Consider the following 23,549-nt stretch of genomic DNA (forward strand, 5'->3'; position numbering starts at 1 on the left):
ATGTTGTTATTAATGTAATTTCTATATATGGTGTTAATGTTTACACCTGCTATAATAATGATAATGCTATATTTGTGAAGTATCAATGTCCAAACTTAATTTCCTATCTTGTTACTGAAGTTATTCCCCTTTAGGTTTGTTGGTTTGTTGTTTTTAACGCCACATACAGCAATATTCCAGCTCTGCGACAGGGACCTGTAAATAATCAAGTCTGTAACAGACAGACCAGCAGTCCTGTAGTCCTTGCCAAACTGCCCAATAGTTAAGGTGTCATAAGGACTAGTAGCAATTTGCCATTTCAAGAGTTTTGCTGTTATCATTATTAGGACTAGTGGACCATTTTGGACTAAAACAGTAGGTTTCTATGGCTGACCAGTGATTGATATTTTGAACAATGATCCATGTCATCAGGGTATAAGAACATGCTATCAAACCCAGTCATAGAACCTATAAACACCCAATCCATTTGATCATCTCTTACGACCACCCTAGGTTGCTGGGGACCTATTCTAACCTGGAATCCCCATGGGTATATTTGCATCCAAACATGAATCAATAAGTTTGAGGCCCATCATCAAGTCTGGATAATATGATACACAGATGCACCAGAATATTAATTTCAGTGATAAACCTTGATCTTAGTGTTCGAAATTAACATAAGTGTGCTTGTGTGAGATTGGTAAAATTCAGGAAGGACTAGCAACATGAGCAATGACTATCTTCCTCGTTCGCTCATCACGCCGAAGATCCGGGTTTGATTCCCAACCCGGGTACAGTGTGTGAAGCCTATTTCTGGTGTCCCCCTGCCGTGATATTGCTGGAATATTGCTAAAAGCGGGGTAATACCATACTCACTCCACTTTTACCATAATGTAGACGTCAACTCTCTCGCAGATCATTTTCACATACTTGTGAAAGTAAAATTTAATTTCTAACCCTGGATATTCATAGTTCTGTATTGATATGTTACATTTCATTAATCAAGCATCTGGACATCAAAGATTCTTTATAATGGTAGTAATCAACATCATCATGGTTTTGCCTTACAGAGGTGTGATGATATGCTGAGGTCACGTTACAATACATATCCTGATACTCTGGGTTCGATATGATTCGTATAGATATTCTCTCTTTTTACAGGTGAATCACACCAAATGATTTGTTTTTAAATTTCAGAATTTGAAGCTGGGATATTGTACAATGTATTGTTGTAGGTCAGAGACATGGAGGCGAGATTACACTGTGAATGTTATGCTATTTATAGCCTACCAGGAAATACAAGAGAATATGTGGAAGCTGTTGTTGAACAGTTTCTGTGAATATTCAAATGTTTTTACACCAATATAACTTGTGATGTATTGTAAGTATTGAGATACAGGGGTTGTAAATCAATGTATTACATAGTGTGCATCATATCGCAATACAATAATGCATCGCTGTCTCATTACAGCACTATTTAATTATCATAGCAAATCTGGTTACATTTTTGTGTCTGATCCATTGAAATTACTCTGTGACTGAAATGTGCACACAATGGTATGAACATGATGTCAATGTTAAAATAGTTTATTACAATCCACTTTATGTCTGATGGATTAGAAAACTAAAAGTTACAACTACAAAAGTCAATAAAGTTATCTATTTGAGTGGCAACTGATCAATTCCACTCAGGCCAAACAGATTTACACAGTTGACTCTCTGCTTAGTTCCAGTGGACAATTGAAATTATTTTACCCTCAAGACCCTTGCTCCTTTTTGTGTGAGATAAATTAATGATGAACGTGATGGAATTCATGTATGTCCCATTGATTTATATATTTATGAATCAATCCATGTCCTGCACTTGCTTAGACCATTTCATGGTGTCTTCAGTTATCCAGCATATATCATGTATATCAGATCGAAGTTCCATTAAAATAAATACTGTCTCAAATACAACTGGAAACTCCTGGTAGCATATGGACTTACAGCCCTCAAGGATACTAAAGAAAACATATTTTCCAGATTGAAGATTCACAATATTACCGTATTCGACGTAATAAGCACTGACAACAATATTTGCTAATATATTGGCTAGTGAACAATCCCTATTAGCATGATTAGCACCCCTTCCGATTGATCAATGTACACAAGATTTATTTATTTGTGTATAATATGTGTGTTATATGCATCCTTAATTATGGGAAATTAAATTCTGGAAAAATATATTTGTCATATATAAACATTTCAGGCTGTCAGCATAAACTACGAAATTTATGATCTTTCAACTCTGTTATTTTTCACCAAAATAATATTCTAATAAGCATGATAAGAGACCCCTATTTCTAATTTTGAGAGCACTGGGCGCTTATTATGTCGAATATGGTATCCATTTTTGAGAAGATGTATGGAGGGCTCGCTCAAAGAAAGCTGTTATTTTGAATGTAGATCTATGAAGCTTCATCATGTTAGTGGCATATGGGTCCAGGCTATGTATGTCATACTGGAATAGAGATATGATAATACGCTGAATGATCAAGGGTGATGTAAAGAATTGTGGTCTGCAAGTGTATTGAATGCAAAATGGGATATTTGGCTGAAGTTTACCATAAGTATGATTAGGTGTTCCTGGCCTGTATTTCCATGCTTACAGAGCTATATAGAATGTAAGCAGTGTGATTACATTCTTGTAATGTTACCTAACAAGCTTAATGAGGGACTCTGACCAACATGACCAACAGATTGCCTTGCCTGAATCAACCAATGACCTGATGATTGGTTATCAGGAAGTAGCTTTATTCTAGGATAGTTATGCCCATGATTCATCTCTTGAACATGTAATGTGATGTAAGAGTCATTTGTTGAGTCTGCTGATATCTGCCGTTTGGTCAGATAGCATTGCTATCATGACTAGGTGTCATCATTATCATCATCATATTTGAGACATTGAGTAAATTGACAACTATTGCAATCTTTCCATCTTTATCTGAAATGTTTGTGTTATTTCAATGTTTCCCTTGTCTGTGTTGAAGTAAAGATCGCATAATGAAACTTTTGCACTCTTCAACATGATGAATGAGAGGCTTTAGACCAATCATGCTAATAGTAATACTGAAAGGAAAACTGCTTAGTAAGCAGAAATGTAAACATTACCCTGAAGAAAACACTTACAAGGCTTAGTTCAAAAGCACATACATGGGTCTCTCAGACTTGACAGTATACTATAATACTCTTTTCAAATGATGCATGTTTCTATGATCGGTATATTGGGTAAACAAACATGTAACAAGTTTCATGATCATTTGTTTAGTTCAAACTAAAGTCCATACAGACATTCATTCACAAATTATGTTTCCCTTTGAAACTGATTGACACAACAGTAGAAACACAGAAGTGATTTGTGTCTCATGTTGGTGTATCTGTATCTGTGACTGACTGACTGAGTTATATTTATTATCAGTGTCTACAATCAGTGTCAATCACTGTCAAAATTTATCATATATAGCAATACATATCGCAATACCGATACCTGTGTTGTAATTTATTGCAATACAATCTTGCAAATACATAGCCCAATGTATCTCTATTGAATAGTATTAGATTGTGACTGTGGGATTAATACAGGGGTCTTACATACACTACTTACAGGTTTCTCGGGTGTGCTTAAGGCGACATTTTTTTTATTTGTTGGTGTACGGATGCGCCGCTCTTTCAAAGTCCAAATGTTAAAAAAAAAAAAAAATGAAAATTACCCTTTTTTTTATTACCGCCGATCTTTTCGACAAAAAGTTCAAACAAAAAAAAGATTTCTTTTCCTCGTCGAGCGTAAAGCAAAGGGAAGTCACTCCGATATTTCTTGCTGGGATCCTTCTTTATACCATCAAAGCTTGTCAACGCAAAGCGCAGTGGTGACCAGTTTAACTATTTCAACACTGTTGGCCGTTCAAAGCCACAAGTCACACCGCACGGTAAACCGTCCAAGCCACGTCAAAATAGTTTATAGTTATATTAACCTACTTGTCATATCATTCATTTATTAAATCTATCACATTTCACAATGTCTGAAATACCTATTCCATTTGATTTTATCATTTTTTTATCTATAGATTAAAAATATATTCACTTGACACTATTTCCCGCAATGTTATTGAAAATAAAATTCTCGGACACACTTCGACAACGGGTCCTCACGGGCTGAAACGTCTTTATTTACAAAGTAATAAAATCATCAAAAATGTATCTATAAAAGTTGCCGAACTGACATCTTAGTTATTATTTCCAACTTTTCGTGCGATCGCATATCGTAAGTCAAATGACATCTCGGCTTTTGTCGCCTGGATTTCTCGGCTCGGACACGATGTCTTAATGCCAAAATATATGCATAAGAAATCTTTGTCACAGCTCGTAACCTAGCTCTATGCATCCATAAAGTTCCATATTTTTAATATAGATCGCGATTTCATGCTAAAACGTTCAGAATAACATGATTTAACCCAAACCATTCGCCAAAGTCTGAAAATTATCTTTGCTGTAATTTGATTAGCTGCCTTAGGTCACATGCTTAAATTTGACTAATCACGAACCTTGTAGCAGATTTCGTCGGTGAAACAATATAAGTTTTTTTAATGCATACTGACATGGCAGGACGTATGTGTTATTCATACGAAGCTTTGAAAACCGAGGTACTTCCTCATGTTAGTGAGCGGACAGCCACTATCATCGGGAAATGGGTGATGACAGATATTATTTGTAATTCTTTTTAAAATAATGTTCAACGTAAACAAATGAAAATTAAAAAGAAATAGGTAAGTGGATTTTATGAATTCTTTTATTTGCCGAAAAAATCGTTAGATTTGCGCTAAATTTGGACGTTATGAATGTTTTAGCTTACATTATTATTTATTTAAAACAAACTTTATTTAGTTGTTCATGAATTATTTAAATAATGAAATACACATAACTTTCATATTTATAAACAATAGGATTAATTAGACCTTTCAAATAGTGTATGGCCAAACATGCAGTAGCAAAGATGTTAATTTCAGCAGATAATTCATTGATAAATGTTGGTTTCATTTATCACACAACAGTCTCTGGGAACTTGGTGTCACAGCAGTAATCTTCTGGTTGGCTGGTGTTGAAAGAGTTAAACGTTGCCCATGCATTTGCTGCCAAAATAGCAGCGTCTTTCATGCATTTCCACCCATGACATGAATATTGTTATGTTGTCATCCCTGCACAAGCTGAGTGCAAGGGATATAATAAAATGTTCTTGAAAAATTGAGTTATTTTACTTTTATTACGCCAGGATATTTTTTTTCATACCTACCTAACTTTTTAGGACAAAATTCAGGTAAAAAAAATGTGAGAGGCTTTTTTTTTGCTTTTTTTTTTAATTGGCCTGCCTCACTTTTGAAATGAGTTTGAAATCCGTAAACCAAGAAATAAAAAAAGTGTCGCCTAATGGAGCAGGGTGCTTAATGATAATATGGTAAACAACAGATCTCTGGTTCATGGCATGATGGAAACGGAATCATAGTCAAGCATTTTCAAACGCTTTAGGTACGGAATTCCCTGCTCAAATGAATATTGGCAATCCAGTTTTGACACAACATTAATGACACAACAACTAGGAGAATATTACAAATTTCAGGCACTGGGCAATGCTGGGAGAGTATAAAAACTTTCCATTTTGCAATTAAGGACAGTGACATCATGTTTGTTGCTTCACTATGCAACAGATGTTGTCACAATCTAATACTATTCAATAGAGATACATTGGGCTATGTATTTGCAAGATTGTATTGCAATATATTACAACACAGGTATCGGTATTGCGATATGTATTGCTATATATGATAAATCAGCAACCGGAATACTGACTGACTGGATTATTGTGGTACTGTAACAGTTTCAGATGTGTGTATACAGGTCTTGGCACTAAATGTAATCGCATATGATATTGTTGTTTGTCTCCCTGGTAGTCTAGACAGCAAAGGAAAAACACACCCATGAAGATCTGGGTAGAGAATAGGTCTTCAGCTGCCCATGCTTGCTGTAAGGAGCGACTATGCTTTCTGGGTAGAGAATAGGTCTTCAGCTGCCCATGCTTGTTGTAAGGAGCGAGTATGCTTTCTTGGTAGAGAATAGGTCTTCAGCTGCCCATGCTTGCTGTAAGAGGTGACTATGCTTTCTGGGTAGAGAATAGGTCTTCAGCTGCCCATGCTTGCTGTAAGGAGTGACTATGCTTTCTGGGTAGAGAATAGGTCTTCAGCTGCCCATGCTTGCTGTAAGAGGTGACTATGCTTTCTGGGTAGAGAATAGGTCTTCAGCTACCCATGCTTGCTGTAAGGAGCGACTATGCTTTCTGGGTAGAGAATAGGTCTTCAGCTGCCCATGCTTGCTGTAAGAGGTGACTATGCTTTCTGGGTAGAGAATAGGTCTTCAGCTGCCCATGCTTGCTGTAAGGGGTGACTATGCTTGTCAAAATAAGCGACTAACATGATCGGGTGGTTAGGCTCATTGACTTGGTTGATGCATGTCATTGTATCGGGATTGCGTGATTGAGGCTCATGATATCAATCATTGGATTGTCTAGTCTAGACTCGATTATTTACAGTCTGCTGTCATATACCTGGAATATTACTGAGTATGGTAAAACATATGTCAATGTCATTGCTATTTCCAGGCCATCACAGGAGAAAATCCCACACGACAAAACTGATTTCGTTTTGGGGGGAATACAACCAAACTTGTCAGTCACCTTGTACAATATTTTATTTAGGACTAGAATTTTGGTTTCATCAACATTTGAGCAAAGTTGGTCCTCAAATACTCGATCTCGAACATCAGACTGTTGAACTTGTTTAAATAAGCACCTTCCTTTTTCAATTTTTAAGTGCTTGGGTGCTTATAACACTATATTCACGGCTTACATGGTACATGGTTACTATTCATCAAAGTGCATTAATGGTGAAATTAACATTGCAATGGGAAACATGCATAACATGCATATATGATTTATAGAAAGACCATTTGTATGTACCTTATATACCATGTATACTGATCATGCTGGTGTCTGATATTGATAAACAAATTATCCACTTGTGGTAACATATGTAAAAGTTCCTCATTAATACTCAGTTGTACAATTAGTCACGCCAGTACTGCAGTAGGCTTCAGGATGCATTTGACATTGTGGTTAAGTGTCACTGTGTCAGGCTGGTGCTTTTGTCGATACTGACATAATGTAGACAAACTGTTAGAAATAAACCTTTGCTTGAAGCATGGAAGTGTCTCTAAAGCATTATGATAGAGTGGCTTATTGCTTCCCAGCTATGTAAGCATTGTATTGTCTTTATTGTGTAAGTATTACTTCTAAAGCACACTTACCATATTTTCTTGAGTATAGTGCGCACTTTTTTTCGGAAAAACACAGCTGTGTAGAAGGGGGTGCGCATTATACACGAATTATGAGTTTGGATGTTTTTTCCTCCCATGGAAAGACATTACGTACCGTGAGCACGAAACACCGGAAATACCATGTCAACAAATCCATACTGAAGTACGCAAAATAATTATGTAATTACACTGTCTGTCTATAAAAAGTGTTCTTTGTATTTCTGGACTTATGTTTGTAACTTACTTCATTAATTTTATTCAAAATTCCTTATAATATTGTTTTTATTAATTTCGGCGAAATCGTGTGTGAAGCGATCGGAAGATCGCACAACTCACCGTTATTAACAGCAACCACGGTCAGAATACCGCTATTGACGCCTTGAAACGAACTTTAGTAGACAGAGAATGGATACATATATCATAAATGACATACTTTGACTCGTTAAAAGTCATATTTGTTTTTGTTTGAAGATTCTATGTCAACATGAAATTCTCGCGCTCACGTGCTCACGTGCGAGTGAGCCTTGACGGTGACTGGTCAGACATGTTCCATGTAAAAAATAATACCCGGGAATAGCGATCAGCTGCTTCGCTTAGGGTTATTATTATTTTAAATATGTTTAGTAAAGGCTGCATATAATTAAGAAAATAATGGAATATATTATTCCTGATAAATAAAATAGTTTCAGATACAATTGTTGCCGATCCTTGCATTAAAAATCCTATAAAGTTATATCACTGGGTGTGTCTTGACCGAATCACCGGTCGATTCCAAGAAAACGTGTGTACAGCTGATTGCTGTTTCCGGCTTAGTTTACGAGAAAATACACAAGGTAATCTTAATCCCTAGATATAAAACAATGCCTAGCAGAACAATAAATACTATTTAAACGGTAAATAAACATGTCTGGTGATTTTTTATCTCAAATTTCGAATTTGTACTGACGAAGTTTCTCAGCACCCGTTCGTTTGCCGGACTTCGCTGAAAGGGTACGGTGTAAATTTTTTCTGCGCATAATATTCAAATTTTTGTTTTTCCAAAATATTGAACCCGCTAGAGGGGGGTGCGCATTATACATGGGTGCGCACTATACTCAAGAAAATACGGTATATCAGGGATTTGTGTCAATCTCATTAAAATCAGATCTTACTTCTCACTATCGCTAAACAAAGATCTGAGGACATCTCATTACGGGTCCTGTCAGAACGGCCTTTCATCCGACCAATCAAAGCGTTGCTCAACATATTTTTCAAGCGTAGTCTGGAATGGAAGTCTCAAGCTTGAAAACGAGTGCAGTAAAGCTCGAGAAAGCTGCTTTCTAATTGGCTGATGTCGACTTCTTGTTAGTCATTTCAGTGGTTGGTCAAAGTTCGCAAAAGGCCGTCTGAAATGACAACGATTGGTAAGAGCTGTCCAGGAGGTTTAAGGGGACCGTACCCCTTCTCATGCATTTTAGTACACAGGGGGCCAAAGTGTTGAAGCATGTATATAAACACGCTAGTCAATTACCCTTTATTACTTTTTAATTTTCAGTTGCATTGATTCTTCACACAAAAATGTTGAGAGAGCAGGATTAAATGGTATAGTGTCAAATATTTTGGCTACTTGAAACTGTCCTGGAATTTCTTCCCAAGCAACTTTGGCGTGCTCCATTTCTTCAGGACTGAATTATGAACTGACTCACCTTCATAGCATCAACAGGCCAACCTCATTCCTTACTATGATCCACCTTATCCTTACACTATTCCCTCACTGACTTATCTGTCATAAAATCTCCAAACAAATTATTAAATACCCTGTCATTCATGCATACTTGTGAATTCAACGTCTGACACCTGGCATTTTCAGTTTGTGCAATATCAACTCATTCCTCACCACTCGGTAATTTCTTGATTTGGATCGGGGTGAGTGAGGGACCACTCGTAAGTGTCCATGGACTAAAGACACGAGACACTATGCCTGCCCATAACCTTCGTAAGTGTCTGTCACCTACATGACCCTACCGTTCATTTCCGTAACATCTCAGGCATGACTAGGTGAATTTGCACTCTGTTTAACAGTGTGGATCTATGGAGCTCGGTTGCATCCATGGAGCTCATTCGGTCAGCTCATTCGGTCAGCTGACAGGCTAACGATGTGAAGGTCTCACAAAAACTGGTTGCTTCTCTTAGTGGCATGTGACATATGGCAGAGATTGATCTTATGACAAATTGTGGTGCTGAACTCTAAACGTGCTCCTTCCAGCTGTTTCCACAAAGTGATTGTAGGGCTACGACAGTCGTAAGTCTGTGTTATAGTATGGATGTTACAATCACCTTAGCACTATGATCTCTTAGTGGAATAGGGCCCTCTGTCTATCAGTTGTTTAGTTGGTTGTAGGTCTTGTCAGCCATAATGCCCCTGACTTAAATTCCTGGCAGTTTCTGGAAGAGGACCTTGTTAAAACAATATGCAACTGAAGAATAAAACATTATTATTTCAAAGTTTAATTACATTTCTTAGCTGATGTCACTCCCTCAGGTTGTAAAAATATCACGGTAATTCAGCAGGTTCCATCAGTTTTATCAGTTGTCAAGGTTGCACAAACTGTTTTATGTGATACACGATCATGATGATCAGTGATGATATGTCTACTGTATTGGTAAGTTGTATTTTAGGTGAATGTTTGAAGCAGTCATTTAGCATTATTTCTCCTTATTTAGAGATACTATTTAGTAGTATGTACTAAAAAAGTGTATTCCCTGGTCATCGGTCCACTGCATCCACTGAAAGGCGACTCATCTAACCCAGACAACTAGAGCCATCATTCTTCTGACTTGTTTTGGGGGCAGATAATTATGCCAAATCTTGTGTCAGGTCTAATAACTAACATGTCTGGTGAGTGGGATTGTTCTATTGGTGTTAGACAAGGCTGTGTGGTGCGCCTCTTCCTGTTTCAGCTTTTAATAAATGAATTAGTTCTTGAGATGGAAAAGGAGTGTCCAGTTGGTGTGCAGTTACATCCAGATATATTTTACATTCTACTTCTCTTATTTGCTGATGATTGGATACTGATTGGTGATACTGTTTTCAATGTGAAAACTATTTTAACTTCACAACACAAAGCAAATTGCTCTTTCTCATTTTCGTTTAAGTTATCATGATGTGAAATTTAGAGTGGGCGTCACTTTGATATACCTTGACATTTAAGACAATGTAAACTTTGCAACTTAACTGCATTGAAAATGAATTCCCTTTTCTTTTAGTGTGTCCAGCATACATACAGTTAAGACAGCAATACATTAACACTAAGTTTTATCTTCATCCTAACATCCATAAATTTAACAGTTTGATGTCATCGCAAAACTCTAACATCATTAAAAATTGAACAAAATATTTGTAATATGCACATGTGGAAAAAAATGTACGGTTGACAGTAATTCTGCCTGTACCGTAATGTTTGTACACAAAGGCCTTAGGCTGAAATGTACTGAATTAAGTTGATTGATCACTTCTTAATAAGGCTGTGGATCCTTGTAGTTGTGAAACTTGAGATAAACTTTCTAGGAAAATTAAGAAAATAATTCAAATTATTTTTCAAAAGAAATAATATTTACTAGTTTAGTCAATATGTATGCAATATTACCTTTTCATGTTCACCATGATAGCCAATAACAGATTACATGAGCCAATCAATTCTGTTTATTGGGTGCTCACTTCTAGGTAATCCGATATTTCACTTTAAAAGAACAATAGCCAATCAGCTGAAAGAGCAATTACAGTAGCTTGACGAGGTAATTTCAGTGATTGCTAACTTCTTGTGTAATTTGGTCAGGCAGTGTCCCCGACACCATGCAGGTGGACAACATAACACTCATTGAGGGATGCTAGGTGTAGGTAGATGTAAGGTGGACTGTGCCATGTGACACTCATTGAGGGATGTCAAGTGTAGGTAGATGTAAGGTGGACTGTGCCATGTGACACTCATTGAGGGATGCTAGGTGTAGGTAGATGTAAGGTGGACTGTGCCATGTGACACTCATTGAGGGATGTCAAGTGTAGGTAGATGTAAGGTGGACTGTGCCATGTGACACTCATTGAGGGATGTCAAGTGTAGGTAGATGTAAGGTGGACTGTGCCATGTGACACTCATTGAGGGATGCTAGGTGTAGGTAGATGTAAGGTGGACTGTGCCATGTGACACTCATTGAGGGATGTCAAGTGTAGGTAGATGTAAGGTGGACTGTGCCATGTGACACTCATTGAGGGATGCTAGGTGTAGGTAGATGTAAGGTGGACTGTGCCATGTGACACTCATTGAGGGATGCTAGGTGTAGGTAGATGTAAGGTGGACTGTGCCATGTGACACTCATTGAGGGATGCTAGGTGTAGGTAGATGTAAGGTGGACTGTGCCATGTGACACTCATTGAGGTGTGTCAGGTGTTTATGGTATTGATGTAATGATGTCACATGGCTGTTGAACTCACAATCAAGTGATTGTTGCCAATCATGCAGATAGGTAGCTACCGCAGGGATTTATCTTGGATTGAAAACTAAGTGCACCTGGCAGGTAAATTGGAAAAAGAAGAAATTGTTATTTTGTTCAAAATTGGGATTTTTGAAAGTTTTCATTTGCTGCAGACTTGTGACTGAATATATAACAAAGAATTACAACCTCTTCCTATTTATTTGTCTTGTCATCAGTTATTCTACAAAGCCATAAAACTAGGTATTTGTTATATATATTAACATAAATTGGGAACTTTTAATTCCATTTTGGAAATTTAAAGACATTTGCTGCAGATTTGTGATCGATCATCAGCCCCTGAGTATATCTAGATAAACCCCTGAACTGTATGCCAAAATGGGTGTCATCAACGGGGAGAAAGACGTGTCCAGATAACATTTGCAAAAGTCCTCAACAGTCTTGTCTAAGCAGTTATTCCAGTTAATAAATCAAGGCTTCAAAGTCAGTGTTTAAAGCCAGTAATCACTTATTATTTGATGTTCCTATGTCCAAGGTGTATAAAGTTGTTTCAAGTGTCCCATGTCCCCTGGGCTGTTTGTCCATCCCGTCATTTTATTTTAATAAGACATCCCCTGTGCCAAGAACCTGTGAAGATATGGGTCGGAAGTGGTCTTCACCAACCCATGCTTGTTGTAAGACCCGACTAACGGGATTAGGTGGCCAGGCTTGCTGACGTGGTTGATGCATGTCATTGTATCCCAACAGCGTAGATCGATGCTCATGAAGTAATCAATGGATTGTCTGGTCCAGGCTTGAATATTTACAGAATGCTGTTGTATAGGTGGAATATTGCTGAGTGCGGTGTTAAACAAACAAACAAACAAAGTGACACCTGTGTCAAGACAGTTTGAGTCTACAAACAGCTTGAACTTGTCAGTTGGCTGAGCTTTATGCTGAAATACATTTCAGTTGACTGGTTCGAAATAGAGGCAGATTCCAATATGGATACATGTATAGTAGAATCCCTCTGTCTCGAACCTGAAGGGGCCAACAAACATGTCACCACTGTTTTATCTCTTTATTCTCACCATTGTGTCCCCTCTTTATTCTCACCATTGTCTCCCCTCTTTATTCTCACCATTGTCTCCCCTCTTTATTCTCACCATTGTCTCCCCTCTTTATTCTCACCTCTTCATTCTCACCATTGTGTCCCCTCTTTATTCTCACCATTGTCTCCCCTCTTTATTCTCACCTCTTCATTCTCACCATTGTGTCCCCTCTTTATTCTCACCATTGTGTCCCCTCTTTATTCTCACCATTGTCTCCCCTCTTTATTCTCACCATTGTCTCCCCTCTTTATTCTCACCTCTTCATTCTCACCATTGTATCCCCTCTTTATTCTCACCATTGTCTCCCCTCTTTATTCTCACCATTGTCTCCCCTCTTTATTCTCACCTCTTCATTCTCACCATTGTCTCCCCTCTTTATTCTCACCTCTTCATTCTCACCATTGTCTCCCCTCTTTATTCTCACCTCTTCATTCTCACCATTGTCTCCCCTCTTTATTCTCACCATTGTCTCCCCTCTTTATTCTCACCATTGTCTCCCCTCTTTATTCTCACCATTGTCTCCCCTCTTTATTCTCACCTCTTCATTCTCACCATTGTGTCCCCTCTTTATTCTCACCATTGTCTCCCCTCTTTATTCTCACCATTGTCTCCCCTCTTTATTCTCACCTCTTCATTCTCACCATTGTCTCCCCTCTTTATTCTCACCTCTTCATTCTCACCATTGTCTCCCCTCTTTATTCTCACCTCTTCATTCTCACCATTGTCTCCCCTCTTTATTCTCACCATTGTGTCCCCTCTTTATTCTCACCATTGTGTCCCCTCTTTATTCTCACCATTGTCTCCCCTCTTTATTCTCACCATTGTCTCCCCTCTTTATTCTCACCATTGTGTCCCCTCTTTATTCTCACCATTGTCTCCCCTCTTTATTCTCACCATTGTCTCCCCTCTTTATTCTCACCATTGTCTCCCATGATATGTCAGTGACAGCAATGTCTGGCCTCCATTTTACATAAATTACTACACATTTTTCAAAAACTGGAATTTTCAGTTGGAAAAAGTCAGTGATTGTAGACTTGCCTTGTTTTTAGCACCTGAACACACTTAGAGTCCTTTCCACATACAAAGTCCAGTGACAAATTTACACTGCTCGCTTGTGAAATTGAGGATGGTCTTCATAAATGTTTTATCGAAGCAAATTATCTGTGGGTTAATTAACACAGCTGTCCATGACGGCTTGAACCTATTATTGATCAATGCATGGTGTATTGCCACTGCCCCAATCATGGATAGTAGTCAGTGTTCATAACAGTTATAATAGGCCATTTATATTGCACATATTTCCACACCCCACAGGGGCATGCTCAAAGTGATGTTATTACCCAGGTCACTGGATCAGTGTGCACTCAACAATTGTTATCATCTCCCTGGGGAGTATACAATCCAAGCTGTCTGTTAGGCGCTAGAGGGTTAGCAATCACATTGTCACTTGCCCAAGGAGACACCACATGTGTTACATGTGCTTCAGTGTGTGGCAGGACCGAAGCCCTAGAAATTCAGGAGCCAAATTGCCGAAACGTGGTTGCCCATCCAAGGACTCTTCGTGACCGACGTTGGTTAGGTTGACCTAATTTGTAACCCGTGCGCTGCGCACGGGACCATGTGCCCCCATGTTTAAATCAAGGATGAAAGTCAAAGGGTCCTCGTCATAACCCTAACGTTAATACTAGGTATAGGGTTCTGTAGATTCAAATACCACAGGAGAAGACCACAAGGGCTCCATGACTCCCTTAACTTGGGGTTCAGACACTTGAATATATGATGCTGTCATCTTGTGTAATGAGGGTCTTGATTGGATGTACCATTTAGGGAAACACAACTGAAAACTATTGTAAACATAAGATTTGTCAAATGTTTATCATTAAAATGTAAAAAATATACTGTTTTGCTTAAATTAAAATTACTGTATATTGTAAATGTGGTAAAATTTGTATATGCATGATATAACAAGATCTAACAAGACAGCTAAATTTAGTATTTGCAAAACATGAATGCGGTAATGTAATGAAAACAGAACCAACTGTCCAAATGTTTCGCTACAAACAGATTTGAATATCCACATTCACATGAATTCACAATTTAGATTCAAATCCATTTGACAGCTTGTTCTCTAATCAAGATCGGATTTTTACTAAGCCTAAAAACTACTGACTACTGACTAAAGGCCCCAAATTTGACTGCCTACACTCGTGTGACATCCCCCATCAAGACCCTCAATAATGTGTCTCATTTCATAACCACAGTCAGCTGTATACAGTGCATGATGGGGGGATGTTGTGGTTGTGATGATGTGGATGTGATGATGTTGAAGACTGAATTGAGGATGTCCTGTTTGGTTCAGGATCTGTTATTTTAGTTTTTAATTTAGCCTAATTACTGAGTGCTGGAAGAGAAATAGAAAGTCATTATGCATGTTATACACACTTTGCAGGAAGCATCAGCTTAAACAATCATCACTCAAGCTCGGTGTAGAACTTTGGACCAGCTTGTTTAACCCAGGTTATACAGACCGTGTCAAAAACAGTTGTGTCTTCCACTAGCACAACTAACCCAGACTTGTCTTTTGGCAGGTTTCAGTAGATTAATGAATATGATGTAATGGATGGTGTTATTGATAATATTGATTCTATAAACGAATCTGATCAACTAAGTATTACAATCTAATAAAAATAATAACTACATATATGATAAATATGCAAAAGTTTTCCCTAGCAGGAACTTATTTTAATAAGCTCTGTACATCAATGACATTATATAGCCTATATGACTGAACATGCTGAATAGGCTATTGCCTAGCATCCTAAAATACTGTTTACGGTTAACATGGTTAATATATAATATATAATATACTTAAAACTAAAAGAAGTTAATGAATAACCTATTCTTTCATATTACTGTGGTTAATCTGTTGTGGGGTAACTTACTCAAAAGACGTTCAAGAACACCTGATTCCTTCATGTTACTGCAGTTAATCTGTCATGGCATAATCCGGTATTTTCATGGAATGACAGATTAACTATGGTAATATGAAAGAATTGTGTGTCCTTGAACTTCTTTTGAGTATCTTTTTTGCAGATGGGTGGTTGTTTCTGTTTCAATACAATTGACTGAGGACATTTACAGTTTAACATGTCCAAAGTCTTGCACTGTGCCAGGTCGTGTCCGTGTCATGTTGTCACAGTGAGTCCATCTCCGGTTACACAGCCCCATAAGTGGCCACCGATGTGGCATGTTTAAACAATTGGCAATTACACATCTCTCCAACTTACTCCTTGAAAACCATGTGACAAGATCATGTTGTTGTGTGATGTTTTTTTCTCTGCTTCCAACATGACACAGAATCAGTGTTCAGGCTGGCTTATTAAAACTGCCAGTCCTAGTGAACTGGCAACTTAAAAAATTACCAGTCCCCCTCCCAATTTTTGTCAGTCCCAAATTTAACCTAGTTTTACTTCTTACAACATCATAAACAATGCTGTGTATATTTATGGCTGGGGGGCACGGGTGGCCCAATTGTCTAAGGCGCCACGATTCGCTGTGCAGAGTTTCGTCCCTTGGACACGCCAGAAATCTATGATTGTGGGTTCAAATCCCGGTTCGCCCCAATTATGTTTCTAAGTTTGTCAACACCATACCCGTGATCATGGGTTTCACCGAAATGGTAAACGTCTGAGACCTGCATCACTTTAGGCTTTCCTCCCACATTAAGCTAACACACTGTGTGATATAACTGGAATACTGTTAAAAGAGGCGTTAAACCCAACTCATTCACTCACTCATTCATTTATGGCTGACAAATTCAATGACGTCATATCTGAAGTAACTTATTGAGATTTACATGTCATTCACACAAATTTCAGTCACAATTTTCTCTTTTTCCCCTACTACTTTACTTATTATCGCCGATGTTTTGTTCAACAACAAAGATATATAAGGTACCTTATTTGTCTGTGGACTGGCAGTCACATGAATTACCGGTCCAAGCCTAATTTTTGCCGGTAAGAAACTGGTAATTACTGATAAACACTGGATAGATTGATACATTAGCATGATAAGGAGTGGCACATTCGAAAACATTATAACTCGTCAGGTATTTATGTCCAAGTGTCATTTATATTTAGGTGACCCAGTTGTCTGAGGCAACACAATTCTCTGTGCTGAAACGCCAGAGACCTATGACAATGATGATTGTGGGTTGAACTGCAGGTTTACCCCAATTATCATGATTATGGTTTTAGGTTGTCACCACTAGACCTGTACTTGCGAACTGTGGTAAACATCTGAGACCTGAATCACTTGGGGCTTTCATGTCACATTTAGCTGACATGCTGTGAAATAACTGGAATACTGTTACAAGCAGCGTTAAACATGTTAAACTCACTCACTCATGCATATATATTATATATATCAAATAGCCATCTTTGTCTATTTTATGCAGGTAATAGTCAATTAATGTGTCTTAAGCCTTCAAATGAAATTAATGCATGAACAACGGAAGTTAAGGGTCCTGTCTTCCTGGGACCCGTTCCACAAAGCGATCTTAGCGCTACGACTGTTGTATGTTAGTATTAAAGAATGGGAGTTACAACCGGGAGCGCTAAGATCGCTATTTGGAACGGGGCCCAGGTGCTCACCCTAGTTCAGTGGCTGAAATAGCTGCCTGCCCGCTGTCCCGTAACTGGTAACATTTCTGTCGGGATAGGTGTAATTTATTCCAACCTGCCGACTGCCTAGGAGAAAATGTCTTTGCGACATTGACACATTTGTGAATCAGCCACTGACATGTGACTCACTTACCTAAGAGCCGAGCTACCTTAGTGATTTAAGGCTGTAGTGTAAATGTTTATCTGAGAAAAATTATAGTGATTATCTATTCAAGCATGCTTTTACAAAAGCGTGACTATAGGAGGGCTAGTTACATTAATGAGTCACCAGTCTGTCTTGCTTGTTGGGAGTACAAAGTATAATGTTGAATGTTCAAGATTTAGGGGGTCATGACTCATGAGATTCCAACATACTGCTCAACCTTTGACAGGGATATTCTGAGTGTGGGGCCCGAATGAGTGTGACTGGCTACTTGGTGTCACGTTCAGCTTCATGTACAGTTTATAAAAGTATGTAAACAATTCAAGTAAACCAGTGGCTGTCCTCTCATTGCATAACAGTAAGAAATGGCCTTGTATCCCTCTCAAATGTACACTAGTATACTTTAGCAGCAAACCTACGAGTCAAAGACACCCTTAATTTTGACATTGTTTAGGTGTCCTGGGCCCAATTCCAAAAGTGATCTTAGCGCTAAGGCAATCGTGAGGCCAATTCTTTTACATATAAACTTATGACAATCATAGTGCTAAGATCACTTTGTGCAAGGGTGCCCTGATCTTAATCATTGGATGTTCGTTATGTTACCTATGTGGTAATAATACATGTAAAATACATACTGTCCCTAAGTCTTTCAATATGGAATCATTAACAATTCTATACTTCATCATGAAATTATTCAAAATGAACTGCGTAAACTATCATTTGGGGTAAAATAATTATTGCTGTGGCTTTCAATTTGAGGTCTTCAAACATAAGGTTATAATCATGATTCTGTTGATAATAACAAAGTGTGTATACTGAGAAATAGTCATCATGGTTACCAAGGCTAATAAACTGCAAAACTTGGACCTTAACATCAGATTTCCTGAAACTTGGTGCAGATGGAAAAAAATGTTAAGCTGCTTTCATGCACCACCATTTGCACTCAATGTTGATAAAGTGGAAAAAATCAGATCATTTTTCCTGTCTTAAACTGCTTCATCATGCAGGAATAGTCTTATCGATTCTATAAACCAGTTATGGCCCTGTCACACTACAACGTATAGCAGTAACGTATGGCGACATACGCCGGCAATGCTGAAACACGCTATGGATAAGTTAGGTGTAAGTTGTATACCTTAAAAGTTTTATGTTGTAGTACACTGAGGCTTAAAAATTTTTTTGTGCATGCACAAAATTTTCGGTGTATGGGAATGTATGAAGGTATGAATTATACGTTAGAGGTACGCTCTACATACATTTACATACGCCAGATATACATTACCCTTATGGCCCATTTTAGGCACCTTTCCCCTACACTGAGCGCGCTAGTCTTACGTTACTCATACGTTAGGCATAAGCTGGCCATACGTTGAACACGCTGGACACCAACTGGCAATACGCTTTTATAAACTGTAATAAGTTATGCTTAAGTCAGTGATACGCTACTAATACGTTAGACATGCGTTACATATTCAGTAAACCCTCGTTATGTATACGCTATGGATACGTTAAAATCATGTTTTTTCAATGAAAGTTTGACGTATGACTACATACTAACTGTCTTTTCCATGCTAGGTGCAAGTAACTCTTAGTCTAAAACGTTGTAGTGTGACAGGGCCATAAACATTTTTAGTCCAATAAATATGCAAGTGAGGTCATCCTGCAGGAACTACTTTTAATAAGCTCCATGTATCAGTGCAGTCTCCTTGCTAAGTATACTAGTGTCCAACCTTTCCAATAAGTGAAGATACTTTTTTCTCAACTTGTTTCTGTATACATATATGGCTTCAAATCATTTGGCACTATATGGTAAGTGGGGCAACCACCAATCTCATTAAAATCAGATCTTAGTTCTCGCTACCACCAAACAAAGATCTGAGGACATCCCATTGCAGGTCATGTCAGAACGACCTTTCATCTGACCAATCAGAGGATTACTTATCAGATCATGAAAGTGACAGTTGGAATGTGATTGAAAAAAACCACACAGGGTATTCAGAAAGACAGTTTGGGGCTTTGTGTCTGTATTCATACAATCTAGACCATCTATTGGCCATTCCAGAATGTTCTTTTGTTCAGTTTTTATTTTTTTAATCGAGTATATGTCAGAATATGTTTCGAAGCGTCATCGCCAGTTTGAAACTCGTGTTGTAAAGCTCGATTAAGCTGCCCTCTCATTGTCTATTGTCGACTTCTTGTCAGTCATTCAATTAGACGGTCAAAGTTTGCGAAGGTCGGTCTGACGTCACCCGTAATGGAATGTACTCAGATCTTTGTTTTGCAGTAGCGAGAACTAAGATCTGACTTTAATGAGATTAGACGACCACTATACCAATGTATTTGTACACAGTGTCTATTTCTAAAGTTACTTCCGGGGAGTGAAATTATCTCTTAATGTTGATTATGATTAAGAGTGATGTTATTTCCCTTGGGTGTTGCAGCATCATCATATCATATATCAGGAATATAAAATATGTATTAATATGTTTGCCAAGGCTTACATAATATGGTTAAAATTCCTTATAAATGTCAGTAATAATGTTCCAGATATGGAAACACACTTAGCTAATAATCTCTACACCAAATACGTTGATACTTTGCATGAAAGTTTGATGGTGTCACCGTAAAGTATGAACATCACATTGAGATTGTTGTGTTACACATACAGCCAGGTCTCATTACGCAGACACGTTTTCCTTCTTGGCTAAAGATTACACCACACGTAACATCCAGCTCATTTGGAATGGCCCTGTAGGGACTTCAGGTTAGACTTGGTGTTCGTGAGGAGCAACCAAATGGATTGGTTGGTCAGTCCTGGTGACTTGGTTGATTTTAGGGGTGTCATTATAAATCGAAATATCGATATATTGCTATTGGTAAGCACTTAAAGTCAATAAATCAATTGTTTAATCAGTTTCCAAACAATAGTATCGATTTCAGTTAGGAATATCGATAGTTTCGATTGTACATGCAATGATGTTCAAATTTGTTTTTCTTTTGATCATGAGCAAGATGAGTGGTAGTAATTTACACATGGTAATGTGAATTATTTTTTCTTAAATTATTAGGGTAAAGAAAAAACAAATCAAACTTTACTTGTTATTTGTTGTTATCACATTCAATCATTTGTCAATGGAAACTTCAGTTCTAAGGTTTAATTCAACTCTAAAATCCATCTAAACTGATACACTGAAAATTATCGATATTTATCGCAACAGTTGCTTTCAATATCAATAGTTATTGTCATCGTTTCTTTCAATATGAATAGTTATCGCAATAGTGATTTCGTACCCCGACGGCATGGATCGTTGCTCATAATGAATCACGTGATTGTTTGGTCATTGTTTGCTGCTGAGAATACTGTTTAACAACAAACACAGGCACACAATGTACCTGGTGAGCATGAGAGCCCTGCCTGTCTACATTACTGACATGCGTCATCATATGATCATTGCGATAAACAGAAAAGGAGCAAAACTGTTAGCCCATTCAGCTGAAAAAGTTGATCATTTTTTTAAATGCTTAGAAAACGATATTTGTGATCAAGGTTACACATGAGCTGATGAAAGAATGCATCCTGAATTACGTGCTTAATAAAGTTTGATTTCATTCCAGTTCACAGAAGAAAAACTTGGATCCGCAGAGAAGACAGAACTTGATGCTCACTTCGAGAACCTCCTCCAGAGATCGGACAAGACGAGGATATGGACAGAGAGAGTCCTCAAGGGCACAGAGTGTGTCATACAACCAAACCCAAGTAAGTTGACAATCAGCTTCCATTGTCCAGTGTATTAAGTCTATGACTGGCATTTAGAAGTTGGAAGAGCATGAAGTCTGTGCAAAACACTTTGAGACTTGTAGCCCCAAATATGTCTCTGTGCATGATTTTCTGTGGAATTTAGTGTTAGTATATGGATTATCATTAGCTGAGCTTACCAGACCAAACAGAAGTTTGCTAGACTCAGGCTTTTGACTAGTGGCTAAGGTCACAGAATGGGACTTGACACTTTTATGGATACCAGCTTCTTTATTGTTTGAAACATACAGTGTTTGAAATAATTGAAGAACTTAACAAGACAGTCAGGCAGGTGACCCATACATTTTGCCTGCCCATCTTCAAAGTTACCTGTCTGCATTCAGAAATTATTTATTATAAATTATCAATATTGAAAAATTGTGATGTGATGATAAAAAGAGATGTTGGTAGGATTGTGATGTTAGTAGGATTGTGATGTTGAAAGGATTGTGGTGTTGGTAGGATTGTGATGTTAGTAGGATTGTGATGTTGGTAGGATTATGATGTTGAAAGGATTGTGGTGTTGGGAGGATTGTGATGTTGGGAGGATTGTGATGTTGGAAGGATTATGGTGTTGGGAGTATTGTGATGTTGGGAGGATTGTGATGTTGCAAGGATTGTGGTGTTGGGAGTATTGTGATGTGGGGAGGATTGTGATGTTGGAAAGATTATGGTGTTGGGAGTATTGTGATGTTGGGAGGATTGTGATGTTGAAATTATTGTGATGTTGGGAGTATTGTGATGTTGAAAGGATTGGGATGTTGAGAGGATTGCGATGTTGGGAGGATTGCGATGTTGAGAGGATTGCGATGTTGGGAGGATTGGGATGTTGAGAGGACTGGGATGTTGGGAGGATTGTGATGATGAGAGGATTGTGGTGTTGAGAGGATTGTGATGTTGGGAGGATTGTAATGTTGGGAGGATTGCGATGTCGAGAAGATTGCGATGTTGAGAGGATTGTGATGTTGGGAGGATTGTGATGATGAGAGGATTGGGATGTTGGGAGGATTGTGATGATGAGAGGATTGTGATGTTGGGAGGATTGGGATGATGAGAGGATTGGGATGTTGGGAGGATTGCGATGATGAGAGGATTGTGATGTTGAGAGGATTGTGATGTTGGGAGGATTGTGATGTTGAGAGGATTGTGATGTAGAGAGGATTGTGATGTTGAGAGGATTGTGATGTTGGGAGGATTGTGATGATGAAAGGATTGGGATGTTGGGAGGATTGTGATAATGAGAGGATAGCGATGTTGGGAGGATTGGGATGTTGAGAGGATTGTGATGTTGGGAGGATTGTGATGTTGAGAGGATTGGGATGTTGAGAGGATTGCGATGTTGGGAGGATTGGGATGATGAGAGGATTGCGATGTTGGGAGGATTGGGATGTTGAGAGGATTGCGATGTTGGGAGGATTGCGATGTTGGGAGGATTGTGATGATGAGAGGATTGTTATATTGCAGATCAGAGGATGGAGGACATGATGTACGAGAAGCTGGAGAAGAAGAAGAAGGACAGGATGACATCAAGCGAGTCACTCGGCCAGCACATGGTGGACGCCGGCAACGACTTTGGTCCAGGAACATCTTATGGTGAGTTCACCTGACAAGTGATTGTTTTGAGGAGAGCTGTTGCCCAGGGATTTAGGTCATGACAATTTGATTGTTTAATCGCTGGAGAAATTTCATTTCCCCAAATTATATCCAACTGTCATCAAGATCCTTTTCAAGGACAGACTTCTGACCTCAAAATACAGAACACTTGCTGTTGCCCACTGAAACCTGTATTGACCACTGTTGTATCTTACTGTGGGAGATTATGGGGCTGTAAACACAGAACATTGGTGCAACACCTCATGACCTCAGGCCCACACTGCAGTGTCTTCTCTCATAGACACTCTAACATGTCTAACTTGGCGCTTCTTGCCATGACTACGTGGAAGTCAGCACCTCACACCAGCTGCAGCTGTGACTACATGGAGGTGAGCACC

General features: G+C 38.4%; 1 protein-coding gene across 5 annotated transcripts in view; it reads left to right on the forward strand.

Moving 5' to 3' along the window:
- LOC139459524 (endophilin-B1-like) overlaps window positions 1-23,549 on the forward strand; it is a 66,196-nt gene that overhangs the window by 792 nt on the left and 41,855 nt on the right. For all 5 annotated transcript variants that reach the window (XM_071241047.1, XM_071241049.1, XM_071241048.1 and 2 more), the window contains exons 2-3: window positions 21,378-21,519; window positions 23,023-23,151. In XM_071241047.1, the coding sequence (XP_071097148.1) occupies window positions 21,378-21,519; window positions 23,023-23,151 (271 nt within the window). The remainder of the gene's footprint in view (window positions 1-21,377; window positions 21,520-23,022; window positions 23,152-23,549) is intronic.

This window comes from Haliotis cracherodii, unplaced genomic scaffold (genome assembly GCF_022045235.1).
Source record: "Haliotis cracherodii isolate W230 unplaced genomic scaffold, xgHalCrac1.p SCAF_13, whole genome shotgun sequence".
Classification (NCBI taxonomy): Eukaryota; Metazoa; Mollusca; class Gastropoda; order Lepetellida; family Haliotidae; genus Haliotis; species Haliotis cracherodii.